This window comes from Equus quagga, unplaced genomic scaffold, assembly GCF_021613505.1.
Source record: "Equus quagga isolate Etosha38 unplaced genomic scaffold, UCLA_HA_Equagga_1.0 HiC_scaffold_16533_RagTag, whole genome shotgun sequence".
In the NCBI taxonomy this organism is placed as follows: domain Eukaryota; kingdom Metazoa; phylum Chordata; class Mammalia; order Perissodactyla; family Equidae; genus Equus; species Equus quagga.
The window spans coordinates 1-20,394 of record NW_025792814.1 but is presented as its reverse complement, the minus strand read 5'-3'; the positions used below and the strand labels follow the sequence as shown (position 1 = coordinate 20,394).

Sequence of the window (20,394 nt, the reverse complement as noted above, 5' to 3'; positions counted from 1 at the left end):
AAATGAAAAGGACATAGTATCTGATTTTCTTTTAGAAACTGAATCTTGAGAAGCATATTTCAGTCTACAATATAGGGTAAAGAAGCAGAAACCTGTGCTATTAACATGTAAAATGAGAGGCCATATTTAAATAATGGCATATATAACAAACCATCCTAAAATTTAGTGGCTTAAAATAGGAATAATTTATTTTTTTCTCAAGATTTTGTGGATTGCCTGGGGAGTTCTTTGGTTTGCGCCTATGTGTGGTGGCTCAGCTGGGATTGGATGGTCTAGGATGGCCTTACTCACACATCTGATTGTTGACTTGAAGTCACCTGGAGGGATGGAGATGTGCAGTCTCTCTACTCATTCCCATATTGTTGGTCACAGGCTCCCCAAAAGCAGTGAGAGAAGGACAAGCACAAGGAGCAAGTGTTTTTCAAGCCTTTGCTTGTGACATTTGCTAGTGTTCCAATGGCCAAAGCAAGTTTCAAGGCCAAGCCCACCCAGAGTCACAATAGGATGGCACTACAAAACACACAGAGACAGGGAGAGACCTAAGGGGTGGCCATTTTTTCAATCTACCACAAATAATTTTAGAGGAAAATTAGTCTGAGGTAATATTCATATTTGTCCATGTATTTGAATGTCCAAGGATCATTGTATAAAGCCTAAACAACTGGGAAACATTAAATTAACTGGAGAGGTAAGGGACATTTAGTTGTTACGTAAAGTAGGCCTGCAAAAATGTGGCAGTTTAATTTTCAGATGTATGCAAATTATTATGGCGCCTATGAAAAAAGTACATTTTAATTATTTTCCCAGATGTGTTGTATTCCTTAACACGTTTGATGTGTTTCTCTCTGGCCTTAGGAAGATAATGTAGCACTTGGGAACAAAGATGCAGCCTAACAGCCCTGCACTGGAGTCTGAGATGGAGAAGATCTCCACGGCCACCATGACCTTGCCCTTGGTGCTGCGGTAGACGGGGAGGAAGGGGACCCAGACACTGCAGAACACCAGCACGCTGAACGTCAGGAACTTGGCTTCATTGAAGGTGTCAGGCAGGTTGCGGGCCAGGTAAGCCAAGGAGAAGCTGCCCAGGGCCAAGGAGCCCAGGTATCCCAGGACACAGTAGAAGGCGGTGACCGAGCTCTTGTTGCACATGATGATGATGTGGCCTTGTTCAGAGTGCGCAACCATGTCAATGAAGGGAGGAGAGGTCCCCAGCCAGACTCCACGGAGACTCAGTTGGATAAAGGAGCAGACAGGAATGATGAAGTTAGGTGCCCCTGACACGGACCACTGCCTCATCCTTCTCCCTGGAGCGGTGAACTTGAAGGCCACAAGCACAGTAAGAGTTTTGGCCAAGACGGCAGAAACAGCCACAGTAAAAAGAACTCCAAATGTGATTTGTTGAAGAATGCAGGTGGCTGTGTTGGGACGACCGATGAAGAGTAAGCAGCAGAGGAAGGACAGGGTGAGGGAGACGAGCAGGATGTAGCTGAGAGTCCGATTATTGACCTTGACTATGAGAGTGTCTCGGTGCTTCACAAAGACCCCCAGGACCACAGCCGTGAGGCCAGAGAAAGAGAGAGCTGTGCAGGCGAGGGCCATCCCCAAGGGGTCTTCATAAGCCAGAAAGGTCACAGCTTTTTGGAGGCATTGGTCTCGCTCTCTGTTGGCATACTGATGATCCGGACACCTGACACACTGATCCATGTCTGGGGAGAAGTGCAAAGTGTCCTCAGTCCAGGTTCAGTAATTCTGTCATTCACAGGCCCCCAAAGAAGAGCACTGGACAAGTTTAGTCAAATTGTCCTCCTTTGTTGCTCTAGACACCAGGTAAAAAGTGGTCTGCAGGGAGCGATTCCCAGTTAATTCTGCCCATCTTCTTTATGGTTCAGTAAACTAAGCTGTTAGTGTTATTAGTGTTTATCTTGTGTGTTCATGACAGCACTTTTTTCTCGAAGAAAGCCAAAAGATGTGCCTATGTCACTCAGTTATACCCCTATAAGCTGTGACCTGGTTTTATTCCTTCAATAAACAAGCGCTTATTGAAAAACCACCATGAGCCAGGTAATATGCTGTGTTCTAGGGCAACAGAGATGACCAAGTCACAGACCTCATTCCTAGGGAGTTTCGAAAGGACACGCTTTTTCTACCTTCTAAAGTGATCTCTAGTACATTTCATCTTGATTTCACTACCACTGCTTCTGTTAAGATTCTAGTCACGTCTCTCCTATGTTATCACAAGAACTTTCTATTCGGGTTCTCTGCCCCAGCCCAGCGGCAGAAGTGATGTTACACGGAAATGTGATCATGTTTATTATCCTCCACTAAAAATTTCAACAAACTCTTAAAAAGACCAAAAAGATGCTATATTACCTTGGTTTTGCCTATCTCTACTTTCTCTGCTCTGATTTTTAAGATTCTCAAATCTGGGGGCCGACCTCGTGGCGGAGTGGTTAAGTTCACGCGCTCCGCTGCAACAGCCCAGGGCTTCGCTGGTTTGGATCCTGGGCGTGGACATGGCACCGCTCATCAGGCCACGCTGAGGCGGCGTCCCACATGCCACAGCTAGAAGGACCCACAACTAAAATATACAACTATGTACGGGGGGGATTTGGGGAGAAAAAGCAGAAAAAAAAAAGATTCTCAAATCTTCCTGTGGTTCTCAAACTGTCCCATGCCCACGCAGCCCTGTAGGCGTCAATGCCTGCTTTTTCCTCCTGCTTGAGGAACTGCCCCTTCTTCTGTATGTTCCATTAAAATCTCTAGTTACTACAATCTGCCTGATAATAATTTCTGTGGGTGGTGCGAGTTAGAGTTAGAGAGTCATTATTTTCTCCGTGGATGCAGTCAATTTACCCAACATGTTTGTTTGAAAAGACTTTTTTATTCCCTCTACTCCTCAGTGTTTCCTGGTCATAAGTCAATGTGCATATATGGGTCCCTATAAGACCAGTTTGTATCTGAATTTCCTATTTGGTTCCACTGATTCCCTTGTTTATCCTTATGATGAAGCTACACTACTGTGAGGCTATACTACTTGATATCAGGGAGAGTAAGTCCTGCCACCCTCTTCTTGGTCTTTAAGATGGTCTAATCTATGCTTTCCCTTTATCATTTCCATATGAATTTATAAGTTGTAATTTCCACAGCAAAACTGATCAGAATTTTAATTGCAATTGTACAGAATCAGCGGATCGATTTGGACAGTGTCGATATCTGTACAACATTGGATCTGTTCAGACACGATCACAGTTTTTCTCTCCACTTCTTTCAGTTATCTTTTGTTTTTCTAAATTCACTTCTGTAAATTTGTGGACAGAAGCCTTTCAAAACTTTCATTAGGTTTATTTCTAGGTATTTCATTCTTTTAAGATGATTAAGTGTCATCTTTTAAAATTTAAATTTCAAATGCCTTGTACCTGGTATGGTGAAATAGAAATTTGTTTGTATATTAAACTTGTACTCAGCCACCACAAAACTCAGCTGATTCATTAATTTATCAGGATTTTATACTTACACAATAACATCATCTGAAGATCATGTCAAATTTATTTTTTTCCTTTCCAATAAAGTATTCCTTTTCTTTTCCTACCAATATTGCACTGGGCAGGACCTCCAGTGTAATATCTAGTAGCAGGGGTAAGATTGAACATTCTTCTCTCATACCTGCTTTCAACACTGGGTTTTCATCTTTGGTTCTGTAAATACCCTTTCTGGGATTGAGAGAGTTCCCTTCTAGTCTTCATTTTGTGAGAGTTGTTTTTGTTGTTTGTTTTAAAACATGAGAGAGTCTTTAATTTTATTATTTTTGTTTGCTTGTTTGTTTTATTTTGAAGAAGATTAGCCCTGAGCTAAGATCTGTGCCCATCTTCTATTTTATGTGGGACGCTTGCCATAGCATGGCATGACAGGCAGTGCACAGGTCCACATCCGGGATCTGAACCAGTGAACCCCGGGCCGCCGAAGTGGAACGTGTCAACTTAACCACTGTGCCACCGGGCTGGCCCCTAATTTTATTATTTTTCATTCTGCAGTTATTGTGATTATGACTTCTCTTTCTTCCAGGGTTAAGGTACTGAATTACACTGCATGAACTAAATTTGGTCATAATATGGCCTTCTTATAAAATACGGCTGGATTTGGAATTTTGATTTGTTTTTTGTTTTTGTAGGATTCTTGAGTTTAATTCAAGAAAGAGTGTGGCCTGTAAATTTCCTTTCTTGTAATGACTTTGTAAGATTTTGGTTTAAGAGATTCTCACAAAGTGAGTCAAAAAGTTTCTGTTTTTTCTATTCTCTGAAAGAGTTTGAGTAAACGTATGTTATTTATTCTTGAATATTTGGTAGGATTCACCAGTATTCTATCAAAGAAATATCCCACAATAAAATTTTGTAGGAATGTTTTAAACTATAACTCAATTTCTGCAATAGATCTGATACTATTCAGATTTTTCATTTCTCCTTGAGACAGCTTGGTAAATTTGATTTTCTTGGAAGTTTGTGAATTTCATCTACATTTTCATTGTATGAACAATATGTTATTTAAATTTTCTTGATGTTAAAAAGTTTCCTTATGAAAGCACAGATTACACCCATTTTAGCCTTGGTATTTTTTGCAATTTTTCTTATTTCCTTTGTTCAACAGTTCTAGGAGTTTATCAAGTTTATTTGTCATGGATTAGAATCTAATTTAATTTTGTTTATTTTCTCTATGTTTTTCTTTTATGTTGGTAAGTCTTCCTTTTATATTTATCTTTTTCTATTTTCTGTTTTCTTTGTGTTTACTTTTCTGTTCTGTTTCTAGTTCATGATGAATGCTTAGGACCTAGAACTTCAGCCTTTCTTCTTCATTTTTTTTTTCTTTTGCAGAAGATTAGCCCTGAGCTAACATGTGCCACTGACCCTCCTCTTTTTCCTAAGGAAGAATAGCCCTCAGGTAAGATCCATCCCATCTTCTTCACTTTATATGGGGATGCCTGCCACAGCGTGGCTGGCCAAGTGGTGCATAGTCTGCGCCCAGGGTACAAGATGGCGAAGCCGAGGCCAACGAAGTGGAAAGTGCAAACTTAACTGTTGCACCACCGGGGAGACCCCAGCCTTTCTTCTTTTGAATAAACATAATGTACAATATACATATGTAGACATAACCGTGGATTACACATTTCTCTCTAAGGATCATTTTAACTCCACTCCATAATGTTTTATAGGTAGTATTTGCAATTGGAAACATCTTCTAATTTCTATTGTAGTTTATTCTTTAATCATGGGTTGTCTCCATGTGGATTTGAATCTCCAAATACATCAGAATTGACGTTAGTTGAGCAGTATTCTTTATATGTACACGTGGAACATAAACCCGAACTGACCAGGGTCAAGTGTGCCCATGGAAACTTTATTCCAATTGACTACATGCCAGACCATATCTCCAGTCTCAGTACATTCCAAAAGAAATTGAAATCATACTAAGTATGTTGTGAAAGTAAACTACATTCCAATCACAAAAAGAAAATTAGAAAATGCTGCCTTGGATGTGGTTCTAGCATTGAAACATTTAACAATAGATCTGAGTAATTGCAAGATGTTAAACTATGGTAAGAAAAATCTTCATTATTTGTTTTCTGTTCTTTTCTACACTATGTCCCAAATCCCAAACCCACATCCTCTGTGTTCTAGTCACATGGAACCTATTCTTAAGTTCCCTGGATATTAAATATATTGCTAATTTGACTTTCTTTTTGCCATTTCTAATAATTCTACCAAGAATTTATTACCCTATTCATTAGTCTGATATAATACGAGCGCTACTGCCTCTATGAGGAAGCTCATGACACTGCCAAATATAGATACTATCCAAATATAGATACTATCACTTATTTCATCCCATGGGTCACTGAATACATTTATCACAGCCCTATGTCACCACCTTGAATTTAATGACTGGGTGTTATCTCCCCGACTCACCTGTGAACTCAGGGATCAAGACAGACTCAGTGAGACCATGCTGTACCATAAGCATTTTGTATGCTGTGGAAATACTTATTTCTTAAATCAAATGCAAACTTTCTGTTTTCCTGCTCTGTGCCAAAACAGCACTAGACACTGTAAAATTGAGGATGTCTTCAATGTGATCTAAATGTAGTTTTAAAGAGGATGAAAAGCAAATATTTACAATGCTGCCTGTTAGATTCCATGACAGGGATGAAAGGTTACTGTGCAGTGGTCCAAAAGGGTTTCCTTGAGATGACAATGTCTGCAATGGTTCTACAATGAGCCAAGTAAGCTAGTTCAGGGCAGAGAGAGAGCGTGTCATTTCAGGTGGAAATATTATTGGCTATAAAAACTAAATTACTAAATAGAAGAAGGAAGCATTTTGACTCTGCAGTCCTCCTGCAGAATCTTTGCCTTTCCTTGGGTGAATGGCAGATAACAGAGAGGTGGAGAATGTCTCTGCAAGGCACACACTCACCTGTCTCATTGGAAATCTCATTCTCTGGGCAGGGGGTGCAATCAAAACAGCAGGTAGCCTTTCCCTCCTGAGGGGTCTTCCTGAATCCGGGACTACAACTCTCACTGCATACAGAGTGTGGAGTCTGGAAAAGATCAGATACCTGTTGGTAACGGCTGTTACTTTTACCTAATTTTCCAGTAGCTAGAGTGTTTTAGAATACTGGGCCTTTAACAAATTCAACTTTTATATAACTAAATCCAATTCATTGGCTGGGTGCCATGTTTACTGTATGATATAAAATACAGGCATAGCTCGGACATATTGCGGGTTTGGTTTGAGGTCACTGCAGTAAAGCGAATATCCCCATAAAGCAAGTCACATGACTATGTTGCATTCCCAGTGGATAAAAAAAGATATGTTTACACTATACTGTAGTCAGCTATGGGTGCAACAGCTTCATATCTAAAAGAACAATGTACATAACAATTAAAATTACTTTATTGTTAAAATTGCTGCCCAATAGCTGAGCCTTTAGAAAGTCATAATATTTTTGCTGGTGGAGGGTCTTGCCTCCACCTTGGATAATTGGTAAGTCAGAAAATTCCTTAAGTTGGAAGTGAGTTGTTAAATGCCCATATGTGGCCCTTTGCTAAGTGCTGAAGGAGCACAAAGCCCCCACAATAAGATTTTGGTTATTTATGTGTAGTGTGAAGCATTGTGATTAGATCCAACCCACCTCAGGAACACCGATGGCCCACTCTATCATTTCCTCAGATAAAGAGAGTTCCTGACCTCGTGGAGCATGTGGGGGAATACTTTCCTACTTTCATCTTAAGTCCAAGACCTTCTGGAAAATTCCAAAAGTTGAGAATGGCATACTCTGCCTCTGATCTTCTTCCTTCAGCCAAATTCATGGAGTCACCAGCAGGATTGTTAAATTGGATGTTCCCAAGAAAGGGATGCAGCTAAAAGAGATGCATCATCCTGTGATGAAGTGTTTCCCGGTGTGAAAGATGAAAAGCCTGAATGGGGAAGGGCACTCATCATATGAAATCCCTGCTTCACAATTTAACTTTATTACAAGCATCTGATTAAGTAAAATAAGTGAAACCATATGGAGAACTAAAACACCATACTGTTTCTATCAGTTGCAAGAGCAAATGCCGAAAGACATGCAGACCAAGACAGTCTGTGGCAAGGGATTCAGACAAATGTCAACTGCAGAGTTAAATCTAGCTGCACTCATGCACTCTCTGAATTATTCCAGAGCATCAATCTGCAAAATGATATTAGCAATACCTAAAGTGGCTGCAGAAATAAGTGAGATCATTTATGTAAAGTATTCAGTATAATTTTCAGCACCATATAGGCACTTAAGGGACAAATTCTCTTCCTACTGTCATTGAGTAACCTCATGGGAGAAGGCTTAATATTCCCTACTGAAAACACTAGGCAGGCAGGATGTTGAGATCCTTTGTAACACAAAGTAGTGATATTGACTCATAGCTGACTTCCTCCTTGCCATTAGCACCTTCTTCTTGAAGACCACTACTACCCAGGATGAGCTTTACCTCCTAGAGAGGGAAACAAGCACAGAAACTCTTGTGTTCTTAGAGAAAGAATCCTAACTACTTGGTTTGTGCTCCATGGAACTCCGTAAGAAAGTCACATTTATGACAGGACATGCTATTAAGTGGAAGAGACATTACCTGCCAGGGAGAAAACACCAGCCCTTCTCCACTTCCCATTGTCTGCATTTCTACTTGTTGAAGAAGCATCTCGTGAAGGGTCCAGGCCACAGCATACACAGCATTGTACGCATTGTTACTGCCTTCAGTCATGGCCATGTCAAAACAATGCCAAGGCAACAATCCCAGGGAGGCATTGAGTGGACACTTCTCCAATATTTTACAGTCAGATTCAGAAACCATGCAATTAAAGGAGATGAACCACAACTTAGCAAGGTAAAAGTCTTCTGGATATTTGGAAGGGTTAGCTGTCATGATGAATTTTTCAAAACCAGGGATCTCACCATGTTGGTGTGAAAAAATGAGTTCCAGGGAATGAGTCAAGTATGAATTCTCTTGGACCAGCAGTAAAATCCCACTGTGATGTCATGACCCAGACTTTCCATATCACTAAAAGATGCCATTTAGAAAAGCTCAAGCTTATTAGAGAGTCAGAATCACCATAAACGATAACCACCTTCGCTGATGATTCCTTGATCCACAAATGATATTGCCAGGTCGTTGAGAAATATGTCCTGTCACTGACAGGGATCATTTCCACAAAGGCTGCACAGATTCCACTCCTGTCCATCTCTCCTCTCAAATCTGAGAGAACCTGAACACCTTTCCTGACTTCTGAGATAACTAGCCCCACCCAGGTCCAATTGAAATGAAGCAGCAAAGAGACCATGCCAAGGACCAGAGATGTGTCCCTCGGGGCCATCTGATAAAGAGATGGAAACTGGTCATTGTCACTCAGGATATGCTCAAAAGGACCATAGGTAAGCTAAAGGGAAAAGACATTTGTAATCAGTGTAAGGAAGAGGATTGGCAAAAAGCACACTCTCCGTCCTGAAGGGTATTCAGAAACACCTGGAAGTGGTAGAAGGGAGATTTGCCCACTTCATTTTCTAATCATTCCCCACTCCCTGAGAGCTTGCTAGAGAATAACCGATCAGACTCAGAGTTCCAGGAAATTGCTTTGTCTCCTTCCCCCTCATCCTCCTCTCAACCCCGAACAAAGGAAAGCCATAACCCACCGAGGCTCTGTACACTTCTCCTTTGAGATCATATCCATTGAGAGATGCATAAACCCAGTCTCATCCATTCGTCTTTTTTAGGCACCTGAGAATGCACCAAAGGAGACATGGTTTCATCTCTTCCCATCCCACACAGCCTTACCTGTGGAAATTTGTAGAGTGCCAGCAGTGTTCCAATCTGGGCAGAAATTGCCCATGTGGTTCCTGTAAGCACTGCTACAGACTTGCTCTCTCTCCTACAGGTGTAATTAGGGATGTCCCTGTCCAGCCCTGAAAGCCAAATGAGGGAACTCTCCAATGTCCTGTGTTCACTGTGCACTGCATTATAGAGATCAAATCCCAGAGACATGTTGGGTAAAAGATGGGGGTTTCTGTTGATTTCCTCAATGGCAAAAATGAAGGCCAGGACAGTTCTTCTGCTGAAACTTGCAGAGAGGGATAGGGATCCTTAGGGAAAAGACACAAACCATGTTGATCTTAAGCTCCAGTACAGTCACTTAATTAGGGATGAATGCCCAGTCAACTCATTTCACCTGTAGCAACATCCGGCTCTCCTGAAGCTGTAGAATTTAGAGCTAAAGCAAATCACATAACAAAGACTCTGGAAGGTCCTCACTGAATTCCACACATGGAGGAGTGTGGTTAAGTTTACAAAGGAAAATAAAACGAACGGGAAATGTAGATCACATTCAGAGAGGGTTTTGTAAATCATGCTTTGGTTCAGGATCCAAAATGCTTGTTCATATGAGCACATCATTAAATGATTCATGGAAGAGCAAGAATATTAACAGGAGATTGGAGATAGCCCCGGGGAGGAGGAGCAATTCCAACTGAAGTGTATGAGGCAAGCAGAGAAGCATGACACCTGTGGGTTGACGATGGTGCAACAGAAGGCTGGCAATCAAATTCCCTAAACTTCTGCCCCATCAAAGTCGTGTATCTGCCACCATCAAAAACCAGGGAGCTAAGGCAAATGTCAGCATTCCACTGAAGGAGGAATCATCAAAAGGCAGGAACACTTGGAAGAAGCATAAAAGACTGAAAGAACTGGAGACACTTAGGAATCTAAGAGACACAACATTGCAAAGTTTAAAAAGTTCATCATCCATTTCTTATTTTAAAAATGTAACAATAATGTCAATATTAGCAATTAACATCTTCGGCAGTACCTAGTCCCAATAGCCCCTATTCTCTTCGTCTCCTCTACAGACTTTCTACAAAGGAATAATCTCCGAGGCCAAAGGAAATATTTTGCATTTCTATTGCCTGAGATCTGTAATTCCATCCAGAATGAAACAGAGTACGCTGTACTTATTTCAAGTGTTCTCTTTGTTGAGGCTTGATTAATAGCCCAGTTCATGCTCACTGCTTGTTAATGCTTCCTGTGTGCTTGAGAAGGATAGGTATTCTTCAGTTTTGAGGTATAGGGTTCTATATGTGTCCAATAAATCAGACTTGCAAATTTGGTTTTCCAATATTCTATTATTAGATATATGTTATTGTTGGTCTGAGAGAAAAGTGGAAATTCTTTGCTATGAGGGTTGATTGTTTTATATTTACCCTCCCACTTTCCTCCTCCTCTTCTTCTATCTCCTCTCTTTTCTATTTGATGCTATATTATCTTAACATGATACAGTGTGTACGATTAGAACTACTGTAGTGAACTGAACTTTTATGCCATTGTGAATCAACCACTTTATTCTTATTCATGCATGTTATCCTTATCTGTTTTATCTGATATTGACTGGTATTTGCGTAGTGTGTCTTTATATCTTCTTCCATATCTTGACTTTCTAATTGTCCATGGTCTTGGTTTTCACATGTCTTGTTAACAAGATATAGCTAAAGTAGTTATCGCCCCATTCAACCTGACAATTTGCATTTAACTGGAGAATTTATTACATGTACATTTCTTGTATTTATATACTTGTTTTAGCCCCCCATCTATGTTTTTGTCACAACATTTTTTATCACTTTTATCTCCTTTTAAAATGTATTGATTTATCCTTGTTTTCTATATTCCATTTTATCTCCCCTATTTGGGGGAGAGTTACATTCTCTACTTCTATTTCACGACCAGTACACACTGTCTGACGTAGATATAGTTTCTCATCTCCTGAGAAACTCATGGAGCCTCTAGCTTTCAGCCACCTCCTCATGACTAGCTCGTTTTTGTTTCTGAGAATTTTATTTCTGCTTTTTCTTTAATTTCTCTCATTATCTCCTCCATGTCTAATTTATCCCTCAGATGTTCTAGTTCCTTGTCTTTTCGCACTGCATTCTGTTTCCTTCAGAATTGAAATTTAGTTCTTTATTCTCTCTTCTAGGATGTAACCCATCTATGGAATTTTAAATCTCAAAAGTTATGTATTTTTCATCTCTGAAATGTTATTTGCCAAATATGTCTGAAAATTTCTTAAAGTCTCCTGTTTGATTTTTATTTTGTGGTTGTAATTTTTATAAACAGTTTATACATAGTTATTTTATATTTTGAAATGGATAAATCTAATAGTTGAGGTTTCAAGGTCTAAATCTCTTGTTTTATTTTTAATTTTATTTCTCATGTTTTGGTGACTATTATAAACAATGGCACGTGTTTCCTTATGTTTTTGGTGAACTTGGTTTATGAGCTCAATCTTGTGTGATTTTAATAAGTAGAGCACCTGAAAACTTAGTGTAGGGTCCTTCCCTCCAGAAAAGGATGTCAATGACCTCTGCTCCCAGTCGTGTGAGGTGACACCAAGCTGAGTGACTTTATTTTCTTTTTTTATGGCTCACAACAAATCTTGGAGTCTGAGAGTCACTTCCCTAAAGTCACTGTGACTCAAAGACAAATCCTTTCATTGCAGGATGGCGCCGGCCTTTGGCCTCTGGGTAAATCCAAAATTTTCAAGCGCTTACAATTTCCTTCTTTCGTACTTTGAGATTTCTCTGACTTCATGGAAACTTGGGAATGCAATTAAAATCCTACTATTTTATTAAAGTCATGAAAAATCTTGTTTTGTACAGGGAAACCCCTACAAGTTATCTAGTCCTCTATACTCCCAAGAATTCTTTCGTTTAGATACTGTTTTGGATTTCTTTCTTTTAACATAAATTCTTTCTTTAAGTTGAAAAGAAAATAAATTTTCTAATCAAATGCATGAGCTTGGGGGGTAGAAACAATTTACACGCTGTTCAACGAAATAAGCTTAAGGTATAGAAAATTTTACAGGCTTATCATCTACCTATGGATTAGGTACATTTAACTGAAACTAGGAACCTGCATTTAGAACATATTTAATCAAATTCTAGGAGAAGAGTCATTGAGATGCACACTCCAGAGAATATTCTTTTTCTGTAATGTGCACACACACTTCACACACAGCTGATGGATATGCAACAAGCCACAATGTGGCCAACTTTAGTTAAACTTAGCTCTGATGTGATATAACCAATTATATTTTAAGGAGGGAGAGTGTGAAGAATCTATGGAAGCCCCACATATTTGCCATGTTAGAGCATTAAATGCTGCCAACAAAGAAGAAGGATGGTGTGTTATGAAAATAAATCAAAATCGGTAAAGAGCAGAGAATGACATCCATATTATTCTTCTTGCAGATAGAGTGTTCTTTCTGAGTAAAAATGAAGAACGTGTGTGTGTCATTGTGTCCTCCAACTGCTGAGATGGAGTCGGAGTACAAGAAGTGTATTGTGGTGTGACATCTGTGAAAAATAGAAGGATTAGGGAGGGAGAGCCTCCACACTGATACAGATGATGCACTTGTGAGATGAAAAAGGAGGAGGATTAGGCAGGGGGAGCTCCCCATCACAACAGGGAGATGCTAGTCCTCTGGCCCTGCCCCAGACCTACTGACTCAGAATGTCCGAGGTGGGGTCCAGCACTCCTTCTGTGTTTTAACAAGCCCTCCAGATGATTCTGTCCCATGATAAAATTTGAGGACAGCTAGTTTAAAGGAAAGTTATCACACCAAAGAAATAAACACAGAAAAAGTGAAACAATTGCCTAAATACTTTGTGGTAATGTGCTTTTAAAAATGCAAAATACAAATCACTTTAAAGGAAGCATACAAGTTGTAAAACCATCTAGAACAAAGAGTTCAATTTATACCTAGAGAAACTGAAGTTGGAGAGAAAAGAAAGAAGTAAAAACCATTACATTTTTCATCTAATATTGAGGAGTCAATGAGGCAAGACTTCAGATTCTGGGTTCTTCTTATTTTTAAAATTAAAAGTATTCTAAAATCAAATGAAAAAAGATGCATATATCCAACCTGGTGGAGAAAAGTTTAAAGACGAAAATGATTTATTTATTCATTTATTTTTCTTTGCTGAGGAAGTTTCAACCTGAGCCAATATCAGTTGCCAATCTTACTCTATTTTGTATGTGGACCGCTGCCACAGCATGGCCACTGACAGATGAGTGGTGTAGCTCCATGCCCGGGCTGCTGAAGTAGAGCATGCTGAACTTAACCACTAGGCTACCAGAGCTGGCCCAAAAAATTATTTTTCTTAGGGCAAAACTAGTAAAAATAAAAATGTCAAATATGAAACAGGACCACAGAGATGAAGGTACACGTATCAATTATACTGTATTTAAGTTACTTAAATCACTTCCTTTTTTTTTTTTTTTTTTGAGGAAGATTAGCCCTGAGCTAACTGCTGCCAATTCTCCTCTTTTTGCTGAGGAAGACTGGCCCTGAGCTAACATCCATGCCCATCTTCCTCTACTTTATATGTGGGACGCCTACCACAGCATGGTGTGCCAAGTGGTGCCATGTCCGATCCGAACCCTCGATCCTGGGCCACCGAAGTGGAACGTGTGAACTTAACGGCTGTGCCACCAGTCCGGCCCCTTAAATCACTTTCTCAGTATTGAATATTGTTCTATGTCACTCACAGAAGACACAGGAAATCAACATGGAACATAAATACTGAAATAAAGGGGATTATCAATGATATTCTATACAAGTGCTCACAAAAGCAAAGCCACAATTAATATGAAACTATTATCCGTGTAAGTGCGTACTGTAATACACATATCTGAAGGCAAAAGGTACTAAGGAATACAATGTAAGTAGAGTTTAAAAAGCATATGCTAAATAATAATATATATAAAGGAAAGATTTTAGAAATATGAAATAAAGTGAATCTAACTATAACCACAGTAAGAGAATTCACTGTAACCTCTCTTAGTCTTTGTCCAAAATACATCAATATACTAATCATGTACAATGTTAACCTTGGTTTATTATTAAATATTTGAGAAACACACCCAATCTACATATAAATCTCAAACTTTCTGACTTAAAAGTAGAGAAAGCATATTATTATGAAATTGATCCTTTCCTCATTCAGCAAGCAAGTTCTATATCATAGTCAATTCCTGAAATCACCCGAAGAGAGAGATCCTTTGGCCAACCGCAGAAATCCTGATTCAGAAGCTCATCATGTGAACAAGTAGATTTGAAGTCCAGCTCTGTAAACCATGCACTCACACAAAATCCTCATTAACTACCAACATATTCTACATAAATCAGATAATTATTTTTTTGAGGAAGATTAGGACTGAGCTTACTGCTACCAATCCTGCTCTTTTTGCTGAGGAAGACTGGCCCTGAGCTAACATCCGTGCCCATCTTCCTCTACTTCATATGTGGGAAGCCTGCCACAGCATGGCTTGACAAGCGGTGCATAGGTCTGCACCCGGGATCTGAACCGGCGAACCCCGGGCTACAGAAGTGGAATGTGCAAACTTAATCGCTGTGCCACTGAGTCTGCCCCATCAGATAATTTTTAACCACTAATCACTCTAATGTATAACTCTTTGTTCAAACAGAAAATCAAACCAATGATTAGAAAGGAGTAGCCAGGAACCCAGGAGAGAGAGGAGAGAGAAAGGAAGAGGAGAAAGAAGATAAACTCTCAACTCAATACAAGGGGAAAGAAGAAACAAAATATATATAAAATAATTTGAGAAAAGATACAAGCAGAGTTAAGCATATAAACAAATAAAACATAAGTCCAGAGGAAAATTAATCAGTTGTTTTAATTCTCTGGAAAGATCTATAAAACTGACATCATTCAGACAAGACTAATTAAAAGAATACTTTGAAGAAGACAAACATTAATGACACTAGGTGGGAGAAAGGGACCATGAGTGAAGCCACAGAGGAAATTCTATAGCCATCATGAGAATACTGTGTGTAATCACCCAGAAATATTGTGTATAATCGCCTGCGTATATTTCACCTGGGATCTCAGTGAAAGAGCCGCTTTTTACATGAAAATGTAATTACCCAACTCACTCAAGCATAAAATAAAGAGGAAATGATACAAATGTTGCTACACGCCTTCAAGAGAGATTTTAAGAAATAAAATTCAAATCTATGGCAGGGCTCAATGTCTTTACAGATGAGCTGTTTCTAAAACTTAAGAATAGATATTTACCCTACTAGGGTACCCTTCCCTACCCTCCCAGAAGATAGAGTAAGAAGGTATATCTCTATTAATTGTGAAGTTAACCTGAGCCTGTTACCAACACCAAAAGGAAAATATGAGCAAGAAATCATCACAAACAGGCTATTAGAAAATTAGATAATCTTTTCATATCCTCATATTCAATGTCCTCACATATCTGCCAGGAGATAAACACTATGCTCATTGAAGTATACAAAGGATTTGATACCATTTGACATGCATTTCTGACAGAACATATGATTTTTGGAGGACACTTCCTTAAAGTGTTTTTTTTTTTTTAAATAACTAAAACTAAAAAATCTCCTCTCAAGTCAAAACACAGGTCTTCTTCAAACAAGAACAATGAGTCACATTTACAGGTGGGTGAGGGGTGGGCACAGAAGATCACCCCAAATGGGGGCTGCTCTGCACAGGCTGGGATGTTTCCCCCGGCAGATCTGAAGGTCCAACACTACGAGCCATGGCTACTGCCACAGCAGCTCATCTCCCACGAGTGCTGTGGGATGAAGATGCTTAAAGAATCTCTGCATGAAGGGCATATCCATTAAAGTCAGGGACAGCGCCATAACTTCTGTTAGCACCAATATTATTGAGTATCTTTCTGGACTTCCTAATTTATTAGATAATGCAATAAAATAACAGGTAAGAAAGAATGGAACAAAGGAGCAAGCAGTAGTATTTTGCAGAGGATAAGATTATTCACCTGGGAAACCAAAGAGAAAATGTGGAGAGTTCTTATAACCAAGGGAGAAGGACAAGCCAACCAAGCACTAAATAAATATACACCTGCCAATCGCTTGTCAACGGAACATCAGTGACATAAAAGCATTATTGGAACCTATATATAACATAGCAATGCCCTTAAGAAAAAATCACACTGGCTTTTGGGGACAATATCATAAAACCCTATTTTCTTATGTTTCTTATATAAAATATTGCATAGATGTTGATATTCTCCAGAAAGTGCTGTCAAAATAATATAACAAGCTAAAAGTTGCAAGGTAATTTTTTTAAGATAGTTTCAAAATTACTTTAGGGGTTTCCTGGAAGCATGGAAGTTTCAGGAAGGGAGTGAAAATAATTCAGACTATGAAGGGGAGAATGTGATTTTCCAGAAACGATCATTACCATCATTGATTTACGCAATATCTTACACAGGGTGGTGATGGTATTGGAAGATAGAAATACATCAACAGCACAGAACAGAAAATAGAGAGATGACTGTGTCTATATAAATGTGTCATGCATCACACAGGTGTTATTGGAAATCATAGAGAAGTAATGAATTGTTCTATTAATGGTAAAGATAAGCTCGTGTGAATATAAAACCAAGTTAATCCACTTGACACCTGACGCAGAATAAATTCGGAAGCTCTAACCTTTCAGAAGAAAAATAAAGTACTGAATTAAGACATTTCTATCTATAAAATTGTAGGTTGGAGAAGGCATGGCAAAAAGGCAGAAAGAATAAGCCAAAGATGATTACGTTTTACTCTACACAAAAATTCATGTTCTTTTCTATTTTAAACATGCCATACACAAAATATTTAAAATCAACAACAACCTGGTAACACACTTTCAGAATATTGACAACCAAATCATTTTGTCTTCAAAATGTAAAATGTTCTTTAAAAATGAAAAGGTATAGTTGAATACAAAATGGCAAAAGTCACAGAAAGTAACCCATCAAAAAATATATTCTTAAAATTCAGTAAAAATATGAACATGATCTATCCAACACTAACAAAGGAAACACAAATATAATTAATGAGATCTCATTTTCACACATCAAATTGGCCAAGTAGTAAAAGAAAAATGTGAAGGAAATACATCCTTTCCTTCACAGTTAATGAAAGTATCAATGAGCACATTTCAGGAAGGTTCTTTGGCAATATAGCTTGAAAGCCTTACAATACACCTAGCATTGCACCTAGCCATTCTACATCCAAGAATTCATTTGCTTTAACTGGAGTAGAGTGCAAATATGTGTCTATGAGCTTGCCTGTTATGTCCCTAATTATACTAACAAAAATTAGAAACAAATCAGTAATCCAAAAATCAATGTTGATTAAGATTTGGCTAGCCTCAAGGTTACAATAAGTAGTGTATAGGCAAAATAATTACCTTCAGTTGAGGACAGTAGTATCGTCAGTTAAGGACTGACATTAAGAATAATAAGCTATTTACTTCTTTTTCTATAAATAGATATTTACTTATATAGATACATATTTATGATATTTTGTTATGTAAAACGATTACAGAGGAATGGGGACAGATAACCCCACTTTTGTAATGTGTTCATATTTATAAGCAGAAGAATAAAAAGTAGGATCAGGACCACATTACGACTTTCTTGGGCTTGAGGCACTTTTGCCTTTGGGGGCCTCTTGCTCTCTCAAAAATACTAAAACGTAATTCATGGCTGTGTTGATATAGAGACAAATATATTCATCTTGTCTATAGAAACATGTTTCTTTTTCCTAGAGTTCATTTTTCCCTCCTGATTTTAGAAGAAATTAAAACATTCTCATGGGTCCCTAAAGTCTAATGGATACTGGTTGCCCTGTGCCTAGTGGAAAAGTCAGCTCAGATGTGAAAATCTCCTGTTTTCTTTCAGCAGGATGTTCTTTTAACAGAGACAGAGTTTCCAGGGCACACGTCTGGTGAGAGCCGACCTGCCCAGGGACAAGGTCCTCTGAGCTTGCGTGTGTGAGTGGAGAGCACAGGACAAGAAGAAAAGCATTTAGCCTCTCGTCCTGCGAGGAGAAACCAACTCTCCCTACACCATCCAGGTGCCTGAAGCTGCCGGGACATAGGAGTTGAACTTGCCTTCCATGCGAGAGACTCAGGCCACACCTTCCCGGACTCAAGAGCCCCCAGATCCTGCAGCCCCGGCGCTGGCTAAGGAACCACAACCAGCAGCATCCCTCAGAATGACAGTGTGCACCTTAAACACACTGATAACAAGATGGCAAATACAACTGGGAAAATCATGGAAAGAAAAGAACAGGTAAACGTGGAAAGCATCAAGGAATGAAAAGATAAGTAGACAAAATATCTAGAAGTAAGAGGGGATATAAGCTAGGTGCAGATACTCTGGCAGGGAAGGGGCCCCAACTCCCAGCCCTGCCATCCTCACCCCCAAATGGGTGCAGCTACTGCAGGCAAAACTTGAGGATCCAGCGCTGTCCTGGGGAGTCAGCAATCACTGTCTTCAGAGAAATCCCCTCTTCTCACATGGTCACTGACCCTCTGTGGGAATCCCTGAAATTCTGCCTCCTCAATGGTTTAACTAGACCTTAGGATGCTGAACTGACATAGGCAATATCCAAAGATGGAGGAACAGATCCAACAATGTTTTCAGCCCGGCTTGCAGCTCTAGGACGCATGGAACACCTCACTATGAAACAACGATATCGAGATGTTTCAAAGAGCAGCCAGATGCCTACAGGAAGAAATCTGACCATGCAGGTGGGGCAGAGACAGCAGTGGCCTCCCTGTAGGGATGTTACAAATAAAACGCATGACAAAAGGGACATTGGGAGACTCTTCACTTAGTGAAAGGGACATTTTGCTCTAGCTTCTTCACATTGAACTCCTGCCCATGGGCTGTGTTTCTAAGGGACTTCACTTGATCCAAGGCTGTGGCAGCCCAGGCAGAAGGGGAGGGCAGAGCTGCTGGAGTACATTGGTACATCTCACTAAGCTTGCAGCCCTGAAAATGGGGAAAAAAAGGAAGGAAAGCAGAAAACATAAAATCTCTCTTTCCCCTCTGAAGGAAATGATGAAGTCCGTGGGAAAAGACAGAATTAATTATGGAGAGTTCCGGGGAGGTGAGGGTGCACGGAGAAAGGAAAGACCAGGCGATGCACAGCGCTGTGGTCTATCCAACCACAGATCTCCTAGACATCATTTATCTTAATAATGAAGCAGAAAATAAATAAATAGGTACTTACTGCTCCAAAATGATATCCTTGACAGGCTTAGTGTTCCTACTGTAAGAGAAAATTGTGTAAAGGGGGAAAAAACCCACCAACAACGATGTCTCCATCCTTGTATACACTGGGTTTCATTCTCCAAAAGCAGAGGGGATCAGCGAAACGTTACACGAATAGAGGAAACTGCAGGAGCAGAAAGATGAAAAGCCAAAGGAACATCTTAGAAGTGTCTGCAAATCCCTGAGTCTGTGTGAGGTTTGGAGCGGGAGAGGCAGAGGTGGAACATGCAGCCTGAGCAGATATATAGGTGCACATATACACCCAGATCTATATGTATGTGTTATTGTTGTGGACTGGAGAAGCAACTCTAATGCCCCCCGACTCCTTTCAGCAAAGTCTCTTCCTCTCCCCTCGAGTGATCCAGATCCCTTTCTGCCCTGGGGCTCTGCGTCTGAGGTCCCGTGTCGAGATGAAAAACACAGGTTGGAAAACATGTTTGCGGATCATCCTCTGCAGCCCAAGGTGCTATGATTTCATCCGTGTCCACGAATAGCAAGGCCCCGGGGACCATGTCCTCTCGGGCAGATTGGGTCCCAAGCCTGTGTCAACAAGTCATCTCCATGAATGCCATTTGTGATGATGCAAATGAAGTGCATCAGAGGATGCGATGTCAGGTGTAAGGTGAAAGGGTCACAAAGGACCCGAGCTGCTCAGGGCTCAGACAAGAACATTCCAGCATCACACCCTTCAAAGTCTAAGATAGGG

At 39.8% G+C, this 20,394-nt stretch overlaps 1 protein-coding gene across 1 annotated transcript; it reads right to left on the bottom strand.

Moving 5' to 3' along the window:
- Window positions 1–795: 795 nt before the first annotated feature.
- Window positions 796–9,658, bottom strand: LOC124232013 (vomeronasal type-2 receptor 116-like; the record flags this gene model as incomplete). The annotated part of the gene is given in 7 exon segments (XM_046649007.1): window positions 796–1,706; window positions 6,463–6,586; window positions 7,181–7,252; window positions 7,254–7,409; window positions 8,154–8,499; window positions 8,501–8,958; window positions 9,354–9,658. Coding segments are annotated over 7 exon segments (2,372 nt in total), but the record flags the coding sequence as incomplete, so codon positions are not given.
- Between the last annotated feature and the right edge of the window lie 10,736 nt (window positions 9,659–20,394).